Source organism: Pogona vitticeps, chromosome 3 (genome assembly GCF_051106095.1).
Source record: "Pogona vitticeps strain Pit_001003342236 chromosome 3, PviZW2.1, whole genome shotgun sequence".
NCBI classification, from domain to species: Eukaryota; Metazoa; Chordata; class Lepidosauria; order Squamata; family Agamidae; genus Pogona; species Pogona vitticeps.
The window spans coordinates 256,078,493-256,095,319 of record NC_135785.1 but is presented as its reverse complement, the minus strand read 5'-3'; the positions used below and the strand labels follow the sequence as shown (position 1 = coordinate 256,095,319).

The window sequence follows — 16,827 nt, the reverse complement described above, 5'->3', positions numbered from 1 at the left end:
GAAGGCAGAAGGAAAAGAGGAAGACCCAATGTGAGATGGACTGACTCCCTAAAAGAAGCCACAGGCTTGAGTTTGCAAGAGCTGGACAGGGTTGTTGAGGACATGACATTTTGGAGGTCATTTGCTCATAGGGAAGACAAAACTGTTGCGGCACCCAACTGCTATACAGCATTTTATTGTGTGCTTGGATACGTCCACTTCCTCAGACTGCCTATGCTAGCACAGACTAACATGGCTACCTCTTCTAAAACTCATTCATGGGGTCAGCATAAGTCAGAGGCCACTTGATGGCTCAGAACTATAGCAGAAGAACAGCCGAAGGTTTAAGTCTCTCAGCTGAGCAAGAGACACTCACTGCATTCTTCCCAGATTCTCAGAAGCCTGACATAACTTTTAAAAGTTAACATCCCACCCTGAATCATCCCACAAGATTCTGGGAAGAGGTTTCCATCTCTGCTGGAACCTGAACACAAGGGCTTTCCAAAATTTGCAGACAGAGACACCTCCTGAATTTGACGACCATTATCAAAGGACCCAAAGTTGCTGCAAGTAGAATACAGTGGAGTCTCGACATGTACGGCTTCACTTACGTACTTTTCGACCTACGGACTTCTCCGGCCGCAAAATTTTACTTCGACTTCCGGCCGGAGAATCGACCTACGGACCAGAAGGGGGAGGCGGGGAAAGCGCCCAATTCAAAGTTGGTGCTTTCCCCGCCTCTTCCTTCCAGTCCGTAGGCCGTTCCTCTGGATGCCTTGCAGGGCTTCTCTGCCACCATGGGAGGCATCTCGGAGGTCCCCCCCCACTGCCGATAGTGCTTCGGAGCCACTATCGGCGGCGAGGGAGACCTACAAGATGCTTCCCATGGCGGCAGAAAAGCCCTGCAAGGCATCCGGAGGTCCCCTGCTGCCACCGCTGCTGCTGGAAACCAAGCCACGCTGGGCAACCCAAGCCATGCTTGGACTCCTTGAAGACTTCGAAAAGGTGAGGTGATTTTTAAATTTTTTATTTTTAATTTGGGGGGGGGGTTCTTGGGCCAAATACGGATTAATAGGTTTTCAATGCATTCCTATGGGGAATGTATTTTCAACCTACGGACTCCATTCCATTACGGATTAATTCTGTAGGTCGAGACCCCACTGTAGAAAGTCCCACTCATTCCATCCCACACTGACCACAAGAAGCAGGATTTCCGATCTGGCTGTGTCAGAAGAGGATGAATCAGAGAAGAAGAAAACAGGAGCAAGGGAAACCCTCTTTCACTATCTTGACTAATTATTGACTTCTACTATTAAACTCAGTGGGAGCCAATGCGGAATAATGAGCAGAGTAACCGATTAGGGCTCTGGAGACCAAGGTATGAATCCCCACTTGGCCATGGAAACTTACTGGAGGGAGTGGTGATGATAAAAATCACTCCTTAAGCATATCACATACCTCAAAAACCCTATCAGAGACACCCTAAGTTGGATGCAACGGGACAGCACAGAATAAAAACAGGACACAAGTGACTGGAATTCAGCATCAGTTACTTGACCCACATTAGGGACATGAATAGAAATGACAGCTGTAGGATAAATACCAGCTTTCTCAGTTTACAGGACCAAAGAATAAGAAGGAAGGAAGAGGGGCTTTTTTAAAAATAATGGCCTTGCTTGCTGTTTTAAGAAATTCTGCCAGAAAGGAAGGTCTGGAAGACCAGCGGACTCGTTTTCCTAATGTAAACATGACCACAACATTTGACTCCTACAGACTACATGGTGCCAGTGGCGAAGGCCCCACGGTGCCAGTTTATTTTTATCATGTGCTTTTTGTCTGTTAAGGGTCCCTGCACTGCAATTTCTTAGAACCACCTAACCAAAGCATGTTTCAACGTCTGGAAACTGAATCCACATCCAGTGCCCCACTGGCAAGCCACCACAACCAATCCAAACCAAAGATGAGATATTTTGCTACTATGTTTGAGAAGGGATTATATATGGGAATGTTTTTGCAAAAGCTGAAGTGTGGTCAGGACATAGGATGGTGACTCAGCATATATAAAGGTCTCAAGTCTTCTGAATGTTAAGAGATTTGAAAAACTTTAGTTTCGTATCCTACTTGGAGGAAGGGTGGAGAAAGCATTTCCCCTGCTTGGGCATTCTGATGAAACAGGCATCGGCCAGAATCCTGTTGTGACATTATGCCTGCATATCTGTTGCTGCACAAGCAGTTGCTCTTTCTTAGGCCCCACTGAAGAGTGGCATGCTAAACATAACTGTGTAACCGGTTGCAAAAGGTTGTGTGATAAAACAGCTTTCTATGAGTGAACGTAAGTGCAATCCCCAAAGGACAATAACTTGCTCAATAGTGGGGTTCCAGTGCAACTTCATGAGCAAAGATTCACACCTGCAAACATGGAATAAAATCTTGGCTAATGTTTCTAAATAAGCCAATGGCATTGGCCTGTTACCTATTGTCTAAATGTGGACCAGAAGGGAAGGCACTTATGTGCCCCAACAGCAATGGCAGGCTCCCTGTCATGTGACCAGCAACATGGCAGATCTCCTACCGTAGTACCTAAGTTTCTGTACGCCTCAGTTTATGTAATTTCCGGTTTACGAACGGAAATCCATTCAAAATGATACCTCGGTTTATGGGTCTTCCCCCCAGTTTCCTTTGGTTTGTGAAGGAAGTTTCCCCACGCCTGGGGGTTTGTAGCTCCGCTGCCATTGTAAGGCAATCCGCATTTTGGTTTACGAAATTTCCACATTACATAATGTTCTGGAGAATGTATTAATTTTGTAAATCAAGGTACTACTGTATAACCAATGGAGACTAGATAGGGGGGTTAGGGACCTGCCAGAGCACAGGAGACACCTAGGTAATTCCTACCTAGGGAAGGAACTGGTAAAATGGCTCCTTAAATATCTCATTTACTTTGAAAGCCCTATGAGGGTTGTTACATATCGGTTCTGACTTAGCACAAAACACATATGCAACAATAACAACAAGTAATGAATCACTTCTGGGAGTAAGGATGCCCCTTCATCCATATGTTAATGCTTACTTTAACAAATCTGCATTGGTGTTAAGTATTCTTTACTACCCCTTTATGGATTGCTGTCTTGTTGTGGCGAAGGGGCTTCAGTAATTCAGAGAAGCTATGGGCTATGCCATGCAGAGACACCCAATTTACAGGTTTCTCAGGATCCTTGGGAGATGGTTAATTACTTCCTTTTTATTCAAGGCCTTGTGAGAATACAAGACCCAGTGAGAATGACAACATTTCTCAGAAAAGCTGAAGACAGCAGGAAATGAGGAAGACCGAGTAAGAGAGGGCCTTCAGTCTTCCTAGATTTCATGAGACCTTCTCAAAGTTACTAATTTATAGGATCATCCTAAATCAGAAGCGACCTGTTAGTATACAAGAACATACACATCAATTTCAAGTACAGTGGTGCCCCGCATAGCGACGATAATCCGTTCTGGATAAATCATCGCTATCCGGAATCATCGCTATATGGAAAGGAAAACCCCATAGGAACGCATTAAACCCCGTTTAATGTGTTCCTATGGGGGATAAACTCACCGCTATGCGGAAATCCTCCATACGGTCGCCATTTTCGCCGCCTCGGTAAGCGAGGAAACTGTGCGAAAACGCTGCAGGTGGCCATTTTTTTCTTCCGGCGGCCATTTTGGAACTGCCAATCAGCTGTTGGGGAAACATCGCAATGTGAAAATCGGTAAGCGAAACAAACGCTTACCGATCATTGCAATGCGCTATGCGGATTCATCGTTAAACGGGGCGCTCGTTATGCGAGGCATCACTGTGCTGTGTTAACATGCCATTGTTTGTAAAAGAATGAGTGATAACAATAGTAACACTTTTTAAAAGTAATAATAAGGGTGATGGTGTTAGGATTTTGCCCAGCTTTCCAAACTCTGAATACATATGTACACAATGTGAAAGTTTATGTGTATCCATGGGGTGGGGTGGGGTGATGGGGAAAAGAACATGAAAGAACACACGTTTGTCCGGGTTACCTGTAGAACAGAACACTCTGTATCCTCACCTGACTCTCTCCTCTTCAGCTCTCTTAAGGTCTGCATCCCGCTGGAGCACCTTCAAGATCGCCTCTTGCTCCTCATCCGTAAGAAAGCTCAGGTCAATCATCTTGGTAGATCTCCTCAATCAAAAAAAAACCCAAAAGACCCTCAGAAGTCTTTATGAAGAATGCACGTGCACTGTGTGTGTATATATATTAAGCGTTACAGCGCAAACAGCATTTTTTCCCCCAAAAAGCTTTAAATTATGCCTTCTTGTTTCAACAAAGAGATGCACTTCTCTGGCCAAGTCTCTTGACAGGACTCTTCTGCATTCCTGGATCATTCACATCACATGCACCACTTTAATGGGGAGTCTTGCTTCATGCTTCGATAATTCATTGGATCAGCCCCATGTTCCAGTCTGGTGTACCACCCTAGAAGACAACCAAGAGGGGAGAAATATTGAGTTCTTGCCTTCTCAACGAAGGGAGCAAAGCTGGTTGGCGGTGGGGAAGGAAGAATAACAGGGTGCTAGAATATTGTCAGTTTTCAAAAACCCCACATCACATCAGCTTGAAAGTTTATTAATCTGATGTTCACTGACATGAGTGAGAAGGAGAGAACAGGAGCATTTAGCAACTCAGGTTGTGTTCCTCAAATGCTGGCTACATCTCAGTAGATTCTCGCAAGGAGACTGAAAAGAGGGATGGGCTGAAACAAAGGAAAATATATTCAATTTTTAAAGTCAGATGTATTAGACTAAATCCAACCTTTAGTCCCAAACAGAGCAGACTGTTTGAACCTATGGGACTGACAGATGGGTTGATTTATTAAATTCCATTGATTCAATGGATGTAGCCCATTATTATATTTATGGTGCTGAGTCCCATATTGGAAGTCTGTGTCCCTACTGAAAAGACTACCCCCCCCCGAAAAAAGAAAGCGTGGGTGCACTCCGATTTGTGAGTTGAGTTCAAGTCGTTGGGGGGAAAAAAACCCAAGTCGAGTCATGGGTGCGACTTAAGTCCAACTTGAAAGTGAGTCCCACGACTTGAGTCCCCATTACTTCCTTCCTGCCTAGGAATTCAAGGTGGCAAGAGCAGAATGTGCATGCTTTATTGTCTCAGCTGCGAGACAGGCTAGTCTGAAAGAGCATGAACAGCTACAGTCACCCACTAAGCTTCCACGTTAAGTGGGAATTGGAATATTTATGAATAGTCCATTCTTTCTAGAACAAAGTTTGGTGAACTCAAGGGGTTTTCTTAGGTAAAGGTTCCCCTTGACAATTTTTGTCCAGTCGTGTTCGACTCTAGGGGGCGGTGCTCATCCCTGTTTCCAAGCCATAGAGCCAGCGTTTTGTCCGAAGACAATCTTCCGTGGTCACATGGCCAGTGCGACTTAGACACGAAACACTGTTACCTTCCCACCGAGGTGGTCCCTATTTATCTACGTGCATTTGTGTGCTTTCGAACTGCTAAGTTGGCAGGAGCTGGGACAAGCGACGGGAGCTCACTCCGTCGCGTGGATTCGATCTTACGACTGCTTGGTCTTCTGACCCTGCAGCACAGGCTTCTGCGGTTTAGCCAGCAGCGCCACCACGTCCCAAGGGGTTTTCTTACCTACATTATTTTTTTTAACTTACTACAGAATTCCTCAGCCAGCATGGTTTCTAGATGGAATAGTTGAACAAAGCAAAACACAACAACAACAGTCTTCTCTGTTCAACTTTGCATCCCCAGATGTTCTTGGACTACAATTCCCAGAAATCCCGGCCAGCGCAGCTTGTGGCGAAGGCTTCTGGGGTTTTAATCTGCCAACCCAGGTTTGGGAATCACTGTTCTAGAGTGTTATAGGCGCTAAACCTCAAGGGAAAGATAGCAGTTTGCTTAGGATACTTTGTGGCACTGAGGTGAAGAACCAAACAGGGGGTTTTACAGTACCAGATAAGATCGTCATCATAATTTCAGAACTGCAGAGCTGGAAGGGGCCCTATGGATCATCAAGTCCAGCCCCTGCCTCATGCTAGGATGGCAGAACTTTAAGGTCATGTGGGACACCAGCGTTTTAGCAACAGCTGACAGAAAGAACATACATGCTCGCACGTCACTTTGTCTATTCTACATCACAGATCAAAGCCTTCAAAAGCAAGGAAGCCAAAAAAATAATGCTTCCTTTATAAATAAGCACACAATTAAGCACACCAAGTTAGTGGTCCTCACTTTCTTAATACACCACATCCTTATTGGTTTCAGCAGTGCCAACCAAAGAACCTGCCAACTTAAGCACTTGCTGTGAGGCATACTTGTTGACAGAACAGCAGACATCTGCCTCTGTGGTTTGATATATCCATCAGGGCCTCACCCTGCCTCTAAACCCATTTCCCGTTCCTACTCTTCCTTCCATGTAGGGAACAAAACAGCCCTACATCAGCTTCCCAGGGACTAAATGACTCTGCCACAGCTCAGAGCTTCAAAGCAACATGTTAAATATGCTATCGTAACCTGCTAATTTTGTTTTATTTTTTTACCCATAAGGAGGAACAACATTACACTTTTCCCTTCAATGCGTTTAGGGGTACCAGGCCCCCCCCATGCAGTTCAAAATCCATGTGTATCTCTTATGCCCCCCCAAAAAACACATCTACAAGGCATAAATAGTTGATAAACACACACATACAGAACAAAAGAGTTTACCGTACAGTGGTGTCACGCTAGACGATTACCTCACAAAACAGTTAATTCGCTAGAAGATGAGCTTTTGCGAACGCAATAGTGCTTCACAAAACGGTGTTACCTATGGGCGATTTTCGCTGGATGATGTTTTGGACCATGCTTCGCAAGACGGGGTTTTTTCTGGGACCGATTTTCTCAAGACAACGATTTTGACAGCTGAGTCAGTGACTCACAAAACGGGTGTTTTCAGGACTGATTTTCACAAGACAGTGATTTTTACAGCTGATCTGCGCTTCGCAAAATGGTTTCTCTATGGGCGATTTTCTCAAAACGGTGATGATTTTTCCCATTGGGACGCATTAAACGGATTTCAATGCATTCTAATGGGGAACTGCATTTCGCAAGACGATGTTTTCACAAGACAGCAATTTTCGCTGAACGAATTAACATCATCTTGCGGGGTACCACTGTACATCTATGCAGCATTCCCCAAACCCCCTCCCAGCCGGCAAATGGAAGAGTCACTGTGCCCAGAAAGGGGACTGGCGAGGCCACCACTATAGGACGAAGGTCTGCTTCATGGTCACCTGAGGTGGGTCTAAGACCCACCTTTCTCAGGCCAGTTCCTGGAGACAAACAGCAGCATAGTATTTATTTATTTGTTTATTTTTTAAAAAAATCCATGTATAACCAAAATCATTCTGCTCAAACACATGCAATTCAAAGGAGAAATCTATTGTACTCTTAACTCCTAATGGAATTGCTGCTCACATCATTATGTAAGAATAATGTTCACTTGGTACTGTGAAATGTTAGGAAGGGGTAATTTGAGGGACCTGGAAGTATTTCTGTATTTTAAAACTTTTTTAAAAACAAGATGTAAGATATTAGGGTGGTACTTGCAAATAAAATATTATGAGCAACAAATTACATCTTTCAAAAGTCAAGCTAATGTCTTAGCTTTCTCAACAAAGCTTCCATATTCTGCTATGTATATTTACACATTTCCCAGATATATTCGTTCACCATTCCGCCCCCTTTTTAGAGGACGTGGTGGCACTGTGGGCTAAACCGCAGAAGCCAGTGATACAGGGTCAGAAGACCAGCAGTTGTAAGATCGAATCCATGCAATGGAGTGAACTCCCGTCACTTTGTCCCAGCTCCTCGCCAACCTAGAAGTTCGAAAGCATGCAAATGCGAATAGATAAATAGGTACCACCTCGGTGGGAAGGTAAAATGGCATTCCCTAGTCATGCTGGCCATGTGGCAACGGAAACTGTCTTTGGACAAGGGCTGGTTCTACGTCTTGAAAATGGGATGAGCACCGCCCCCTAGTCGGACATGACTGGACTAAAAATGTCAAGGGGAACCTTTACCTTTACCAGATATATGACGTTTGCAGTTGATTTTAATTCTAGCTCACTTTAGGGAGCTCACAAGTTCAACTGTTTCCCCCCAAAAGGACTATGAGAAAAACCAAGACCCTTTTGACTTCAGGTAAACCAGAGACTTTGTGATTAACCAGAAATGATTGCTTTAGCAGGTTGATGAGCAATTGACTCCCATAACTGACCTCACCATCACGAGATTTATAGTAACAAGTACTTTGAAAAAACCTAGAAGTTCGAAAGCATGCAAATGCGAGTAGAAGACGCCTGCTTCTTGGGAGGGAAGCGATGACAAACCTTGACAGCATCTTAAAAAGCAGAGATATCACCTTGCCAACAAAAGTCCGAATAGTCAAAGCTATGGTTTTTCCTGTAGTGATGTATGGAAGTGAGAGCTGGACCATAAAGAAAGCTGACCGCCGAAGAATTGATGCCTTTGAATTGTGGTGCTGGAGGAGGCTCTTGAGAATCCCCTGGACTGCAAGGAGAACAAACCTATCAGTTCTAAAGGAAATCAACCCTGAGTGCTCACTGGAAGGACAGATCCTGAAGCTGAGGCTCCAATACTTTGGCCATCTCATGAGAAGAGGCCTAGAAAAGACCCTGATGTTGGGAAGGTGTGAAGGCAAGAGGAGAAGGGATGACAGAGGATGAGATGGTTGGACAGTGTCACCGAAGCTACCAACATGAATCTGACCCAACTCCGGGAGGCAGTGGAAGATAGGAGGGCCTGGCGTGCTCTGGTCCATGTGGTCACGAAGAGTCGGACATGACTAAATGAATAAACAACAACGACGACTTTGAAAATGTTATGAATTTACGAATAAATGAGGGGGAACATTTTTGAATAAGGGATCGGAACTCAGGTCTCCCGGGTCCTAAGTCAGATACTGCATATACAGTATAAGCCGATCCGAATATAAGCCAAGTCAACCAATTTTACCACAAAAAAATTGGGAAAACATATTGACTCGAGTATAAGCCAAGTGTGGGAAATGCAGCAGCTACTGGTAAATTTCAAAAATAAAAAATAGATACCAATAAAATCACATTAATTGAGGCATAAGTATGTTAAATATTTTTGAAGATACTACCCTTCTGAGCTCCGAGACACACTTAATTGCCTGCAGAGGGAGGACTCATACCGGATGCTGCACTTATCTACTGCTCTACTGTTGCGTAACAAAAGGGAGGGAGATGGAGGATGGAGGAGGAGGGTGGGAGGAAGAAGGTGGGTACATAGAATATGCAGGAGGAGGAGGAGAATGGGAGTGTCCTGGAAGCGGAAATGCAGTGTACTTAACCCGGGTCATCGGACCACCCACAGAGGCTGCAGGATGCCATAGATGAGTGGGGGCATCCAGAGAATACCTGCACTGCAGGGGGAAAACATGTAATTTTGACACTGACTCAAGTACAGTGGTGCCTCGCATAGCGAGGTTAATCCGTTCCGGATTAACCTTCGCTATAGCGAAACATCGCTGAACGGGACAGAGAAAGCCATTGGAACGCATTAAACATCGTTTAATGCGTTCCAAAAGGCTCCTTTACTCACCGTTCAGCAAAGTTTCCTATGGCCAGCAGCCATTTTCGCGCCCTTGTTAAGCGAGGGGAGGGCGCGAAAACGCTACGCGCGGCCATTTTGGGGCTTCCGGCGGCCATTTTGTCCGCCTAACAGCTGATCGTCGGAGCTTCGTTTTGCAAAGATCGGTAAGCGAAACGCTTACCGATCTTCGCAAAGCGAATTTCACCCTATCTAAAGCTCGTTGAGCGATCGTATTAGCGATCCCAAAAAAGGGATCGCTATGCGATTTCGTCGTTGTATGGTGCACTCGTTAAGCGAGGCACCACTGTATAAGCCGAGGGGGTGCTTTTTCAGCCAAAAATTTTTGCTGTAAAACTAGGCTTATACTTGAGTATATACAGTACTTTATCTACCACACTGCCTCTCCTTTATCATTATTTTTAACCTCTTAATACAGAGATAGTGATGATATATAATTGGCAGACAATACTTTCTTTAGGGTCATCTGCCCCATTGACAAAAGCCCTGACAAACTGGCCAGAATCCTCTTTAAGCAGTCATAAATATGCCGTTTTTTACGCCAGGCAATAAGGATTGTGCAACCTGATTATGCCATCAGTCATGCGGTTCCTGTCACAACTGACTGCACAATGCCCCTGAAGCGGCACTTCCATCTTGGTGTGATTAAGAGCTATCGCTCCAGTAGCGTCAAGTTATGCAAGTGTATAGCTACTCAACCGGTTGTCAAGTGTTTGGCCCCGGCTAGCTGACCCCACCTGCCTGATTTCCAGCCTTTATATCCTAGTTTTCCTCCGAAAAAGCTCTCTGCACATTTCCACCATCGAGACATACAGTGCAAGATGATCCATGTCCTCACATTTAGACCGGGGGAGAACAGATCTAAAAAGATGAAAGATAGGACAAAAAGAATGGGGGGGGGGGCTGGGTTAGGAAGGGAAACCAAGGCACATGCTGTCACAAGAAAATTAAGCATAAACCTCTTAATATTATGACCCTAAGCAGCCTGATAGTACATGGATGACAGACAGCTAGGAAGGGGCACAGCAGACGAAACTGTGGTAAAGGATCTGGGATTATCCTATATAAACTCTTTTCACAGCTTCTTTTCAAGCTGCAAAACAAGTCTGATGGTAGTTCAGTTGGTCCGCCTTCTTTCAACAGTGACGGATGATGGGAGTTGTAGTGCAAGAATGTCAGGAATGAACAGTATTCCCCTGCTTCTCATGTCAGGAGACAAGTGAGTTGAATAACATGGCTTTAAGAGTTGTTCTAGACAGGTACATTCTGCAGCAGCCAGAGTATCGTGCATCATGCGTTGATCCAAAATTCTGTGATGGGATCTTGTCGCCCGAAGGCAAAAGGCCCATAAAAAATATTGCATAACTAACTGAGACTGTGATCACATTATACGGTGATTAGTCAAAGAACTTAACAAGACTGTCCTCCTTTTTGTTGTTTCATTTGCTATGTTCCTCCTGGCTTATTATTTTTTCTGCATGACTTATTACAGAAGCTTGTTTCCAGACCAAAACAGGAAAAACCTCTGTCATAGCTACTAGAACATTTTATTAGAATGTCGTACTTACTTAATAAGAAGCCCCCCAAAAAAAACTGGCGTGCGTGTGCTCGCCTCACACGCAAATCCATTTATTCAGTTCAAAAGATAATGATTTTGAACCCATCCTGCAGTTTATCTCACACACCACAGAAAAGATGGAGCTGTCCGAGAAATCTCGTTTGTTCTGCGTCACAAAGAATTCCACATACTGTTCTGCATTAGAGCCCGAAAAAACATAAGCTACAGCTTATATGTAAACCAACCTGTTTTTAAAAAGCTTGAATTTTGGATTGGGTACCAGAACTGTGTTTGAATAAAGGTGTGTGCATGTCTGGAACAAAAAAAAAACTCAAGAGTGATCATAGGTGAAAATGCTGTTACTGTGTAGTGTAGAAGTGGGTAATTTTCAGGGGTCCATGTGCCACTGCCACCCTCCCACCCCACCATCCTATGGACCTATGAAAGCTGCACCTGTTTATTTGACCCCTCACCAAAGAAGTTTCTTTATTCATTTGATTTTACAGAATGAGGCTAATTTACCTTTTAAAAATCTTCCATGAGCCCTTTTGTGGCCAATTTCATTTCATTTCATTAAAATAAAAATGAGGGTGGAGGCAGGGATCCTAGGCAACCTCAAAAGATAACTTTTTTTTAAAAGACCAACAGCTAGTTTTCAAAAGGAAAAATAAATAAATTGGAGGTGAGGATTCTGGGGAAATCTATAAGGTCCTCTGGGGGCTTTGAGTTTGTTTTAGCATTTTTCCATTTTCTTAAAAAAGTTAAATATAGGAGAAGCTGAAACTAGCAGACTCGTTCACCAATGCCCATGGTTCTCAGTGCTCCACTCCTTAATATGTGGGTTTAAATCAATGTTTATTCAACCATGCTAGCGCTACATTGTGATTGCCAACTCCTTTTCTTTGTCAGGCTCCTCAGATACAACATGCAAGAACGCAATGGAATATGTTGTCTCAGAGGATGGTGGACTCTCTTTCAATGATGATTTTTATCCAGAGATCGGATAGCCACTTCTTAAGGATGTTTTTAGCTACAGACTACCTGCTTCAAGGGATCCCTTCCAGCTGTACAGTTTTATGACTCTAAGAATAACTTCATGAGGTCTAGTGTGATGCATGCAGGGGTCAGAATGCTGAGATAAGGCTCAGGAGACAAGGGTCTCTAAATCTCCACTCAGCCATTAATCTCACCGAGTGACTTCAGGTCACTCACTTGTGCAGGATTTTCTTAGTGAAGGGAGACAAGAGACCTAAAGACCAAGGACCAAACACACACACACACACACACGATGGGCAGCTTTGCAATTAGAAGCGGATCTGGCTTGAATGGTAAAGGATGTGTGATTATCTTGTAAAATCTTTTCATAGCTTCAGAAGCTGCAAAACAGCTTGATTTTGTTGGGTGACTGGTTATGGGGAGGGAACAACAGGATCTGTTTCTTTGCAAACATGACAGGTTTGAAGGTGCCCATCTGGAAGTCTAACATGAAGGGATCACCACCTCACTTTGAAGCTGCCCACCTGTTTTGACTTCAAAAGAAAGAGGTGTTGTTGGTAGTGGCAAAATGAGCATTACACAGACAACGGTGTGCAGTTTTTCTGTCCTGTCCCCAGACTACATCAGGCAATGCTTTCTAGGGCTTGCACCGGCATCATTAGTTTTGAAAACCATAATTTGGAGGGCAAGTGTCACTGCTGCAGATGTTCTTGGACTACACCTCCCATCGTGCCAGGCCGGCATAGCCAACGACATGGATAAATGGAAACCTCAGCCCAGTAACATGGTGGGGGGGCAGTTTGTACCTGTCCTCAATCGATAACTCAAGACACTTTTGCTACCCTGTTATGGCCCCCACAAAAAAAACTCCCCAAAACACACACCACTGCCCTGTTTGTCTTGGTTTTCGAAAAGCAAAAACCTTAACCTGTGTAGCAATGGGTTAAAAAAATGCAAAACTAAATATAGCAGGAGTAACCAGTAACCTCAGATAACATCAAGGGATTATTATGGGTAAGCTTTGTGAACAAGTGAGAAGGCCAATTTTGGGTCGAGAAACATCTAATAAGCATTTTGCATTCCACGTTCTGTGGTCACTGATTTTGACATCAACATTCCACGGGCGCCCCAGAGCGCAAGTAATCCAGACTGAAAACCTCACTGGAAATCCATGTTGCTGGGGATTTGCAGAGTGCTGGGAGTGTGTGCTAGCAAGCAGAAAAGCAAAAGAGGCTTTCAGAGTGCCTTCCCTAAAACAATCACAAAAGGGTTTTTTTTTGTCCCAGACTGTAATCTCTCCCTGTTGCAGCCTTTCACAAGCCAGAGGCAGGCCAGTCTACTTCCATGACTCCTGAGTCCTCCACACTTCCTTAAAAGAGGGTATAAAGGCTACCAATAAACCTTCTCTCTATTTTTCTTGTTGTTTAGTGTCCGACGCTTCGTGACCCCATGGACCAGAGCACGGCAGGCCCTCCTGTCTTCCACAGCCTCCCTGAGTTGGGTCAAATTCATGCTGGTCGCTTCAGTGACCCTGTCCAACCATCCCGTCCTCTGTCGTCCCCTTCTCCTCTTGCCTTCACTCTTTCCCAACATTCAGGGTCTTTTCCAGGGAGTCTTCTCTTCTCATGAGATAGCCAAAGTATTGGAGCCTCAGCTTCAGGATCTGTCCTTCCAGTGAGCACTCAGGGTTGATTTCCTTCAGAATGGATTTGTTTGATCTCCTTGCAGTCCAGGGGACGCTCAAGAGCCTCCTCCAGCACCACAATTCAAAAGCATCAATTCTTCAGCGGTCAGCCTTCTTTATGGTCCAGCTCTCACTTCTATACATAATAATAATAATAATAATAATAATAATAATAATAATAATAATAATAATAATAATAATAATAATAATAATATAATTTATTGTCATTGTAAGTATATACACAGTATACCATACAACGAAATTCACAGACACCCAGAGACCAGACACATGCACACACATAACATTCCCCAAACACTCCCCACCCACTAGAAGTCCCCCACATTAAAAATACAAACATCTACACCTCAGGCCAAGTAACACAGTCCAACTAATTATTCACTATTGGTGGTCTTTAAGCTCATTATTAATTGCAATTATAGCTCTAGGATAAAAACTATTTAGAAAACGTGTGGTCCGAGTCTTAATTGTTCTATATCTTCTGCCAGACGGTAACAGTTCAAAAAAGTTATAAGCAGGATGGGAAGAGTCTCTCAGGATGCTGTGTGACTTCCTCAGACAGCGGGATGTGAAGATGTCATCCAGGGTTGGTAGCTGGAGCCCGATGATATTCTGGGCAATTTTAATGGTTCTCTGTAGAGCTTTTTTGTCCGCTACAGAGCTACTCCCAAACCATGCCAGAATGCCATAAGTTAGGACACTCTCAATGGTGCTACGGTAGTAGGACAGAAGTAAATGCTGTGATAAATTTAACTTCCCGAGCATTCTCAGGAAATACAGCCTCTTCTGTGCCTTCTTTATTAGCATGTTGGCATTTATAGTCCATGAGAGGTCCTCTGAGATGTAAGTACCCAGAAATTTAAAACTACCAACTCTCTCCACTTCCTCACCGTTTATGCACAGTGGTAAATGTACATTTCTCTTCCTCCTAAAATCAATTATGAGTTCTTTAGTTTTTTTGATGTTAAGTGTGAGATGATTTTCTTTACACCATAGTATCAATCTTTGTACTTCCTTTCTATAAGCAGACTCATTGTTCTCATTTATGAGTCCCACCACTGTCGTATCATCCGCAAATTTAATAATTGCATTGGTGTTATATAGTGGGGTGCAATCATGTGTGTACAGGGAATAGAGGAAGGGACTCAGCACGCAGCCCTGGGGAGCTCCTGTACTTAGTACCAGGGTAGAAGAATGGTGGGATCCCATCCTTACTGACTGTGGCCTATCTGTCAGAAAATCCTTTATCCACATGCAGATCTCCTGAGGTAATCCCAGGTTGATCATTTTTAAAAACAACCTATTTGGTAGAATGGTGTTAAAAGCAGAGCTATAATCCACAAACAACAGCCTCGCATAAGTTCCCTGTTGTTCTAAGTGGCTCAATACAGTATGGAGTACGATGGACATAGCATCATCAGTAGATCTATTTCTCCTGTATGCAAATTGCCATGGATCCAAAGAAGGTGGAAGACTAGCCTTAATGTAATCCAGCACCAATCTCTCAAAACATTTCATAATAACAGATGTTAAAGCTACTGGTCTATAATCATTGGGAGATACCACAGCTGACTGCTTCGGGACTGGCACTATAATAGATGTCTTGAGGCAAGTGGGGACAGAACACTGCAACAAGGATAGATTGAAAATATCCGTAAAAACTCCAGCTAATTCTGCAGCACAGCCCCTAACAACTCGTCCCATGATTCCATCTGGTCCAGCTGCCTTTCGAATATTAATATTCTGGAAAGCGCGTCTCACATCTGAAATCTGCAGTACTAGTGGTTGTCTGTCGATGGTAGATTCTAGTGATGTATTATGGACAGTAGGTGCTGGAATAATGGTTGTTCCTGTTTCCACCTCAAAACGGCTGAAAAATTGATTTAACTGCTCAGCCAAAAAATCACTGCTGCTACACAGACTGTTTTTGTTACTCTGACCAGTGATTTGTCGTAGGCCGTGCCACACTCGGCGAGTGTCAGAACTTTCAAGGTGTTGTTCAATTCTCTGGCTGTACATAGCTTTGGCATCCCTAATGCCCCTTTTCAGTTTAGCTCTGGCCTCTCTATACTGTAGTTCATCACCAGAATGAAAAGCAGCATTTCTGGCTTTTAATAAAAAAATACATTGCTCCCATTTAATAAGCTTAAAAATGCTAAACTAAAAAGAACTCTATGGATCATCCAGTCCAGCCCCTGTCAAGGAGACCCAGTGGGGGAATCAAACTCCCAGCCTCTAGAGACCTAAACCACTGAGCTATCCAGGCAATTTTTGCTTCAACTCCACGCAGCCACTGCTGTACTGCCTGCCACATTCCTGCTTAACCTTTACAGAGCCTTCACAAGTTGAAAGCAACTTGACAGCACATAACAATATAAAAACCCAGGCTGTTTCCCACCTCTAGACGACCTCGGTTTCCCACTATTGGTACATGTCCCATTAATTAAGAATAGCAGCTGTAAAGCATACTCAACAAATGCAACAAATTTTTGCCTATTTATTTGCTTTCCACGGACGAAGACTGACTTTTGGTATATTCATCCTACAGTTTCATCACCTTAAGGGAGCATTATGTTTAGTGGGAAAGCAATCATTTAGATAAATAAATAAATGGCCATCAATACTTTGTTACTCCATCAACTGCTGGTTCAAAGGTTTGCCAAGGAAGAACGACGAAACTAGTGCAAAAATCTCAGAGAATTCTGCTCAAGAATTCTATGAAGGAGTCAGTAAAAAGTTAACATATTATTTGGTACTCTTCTTGTCATAAAGGAGAAAAGTTCATTTTAAAAACAAATGCTATTGCTTCTCCCTCGAGATGGTATGTTTTTTTTCCTCCCTGAAAAATCAATTTTAACAGTTTTTGCATAACGACAGCCCAAGAACAGAAGAGCCTACAGAGAAAATTCTGGCAAGGA

General features: G+C 43.7%; 2 protein-coding genes across 3 annotated transcripts in view; one reads left to right on the top strand and one right to left on the bottom strand.

Annotated features, from left to right (window-relative positions):
* The window catches only part of CCDC83 (coiled-coil domain containing 83), a 131,303-nt gene that overhangs the window by 61,863 nt on the left and 52,613 nt on the right, over positions 1-16,827 (top strand). The window lies entirely within an intron of this gene.
* Positions 1-16,827, bottom strand: part of SYTL2 (synaptotagmin like 2) — a 94,937-nt gene that overhangs the window by 57,550 nt on the left and 20,560 nt on the right. For both annotated transcript variants that reach the window (XM_072993531.2, XM_078390147.1), the window contains one exon: positions 4,056-4,463. In XM_072993531.2, coding sequence (XP_072849632.2) covers positions 4,056-4,156 — 101 coding nt within the window. In that variant the 5' untranslated portion in view covers positions 4,157-4,463. Of the gene's footprint in view, positions 1-4,055; positions 4,464-16,827 lie in introns of those variants that run through there.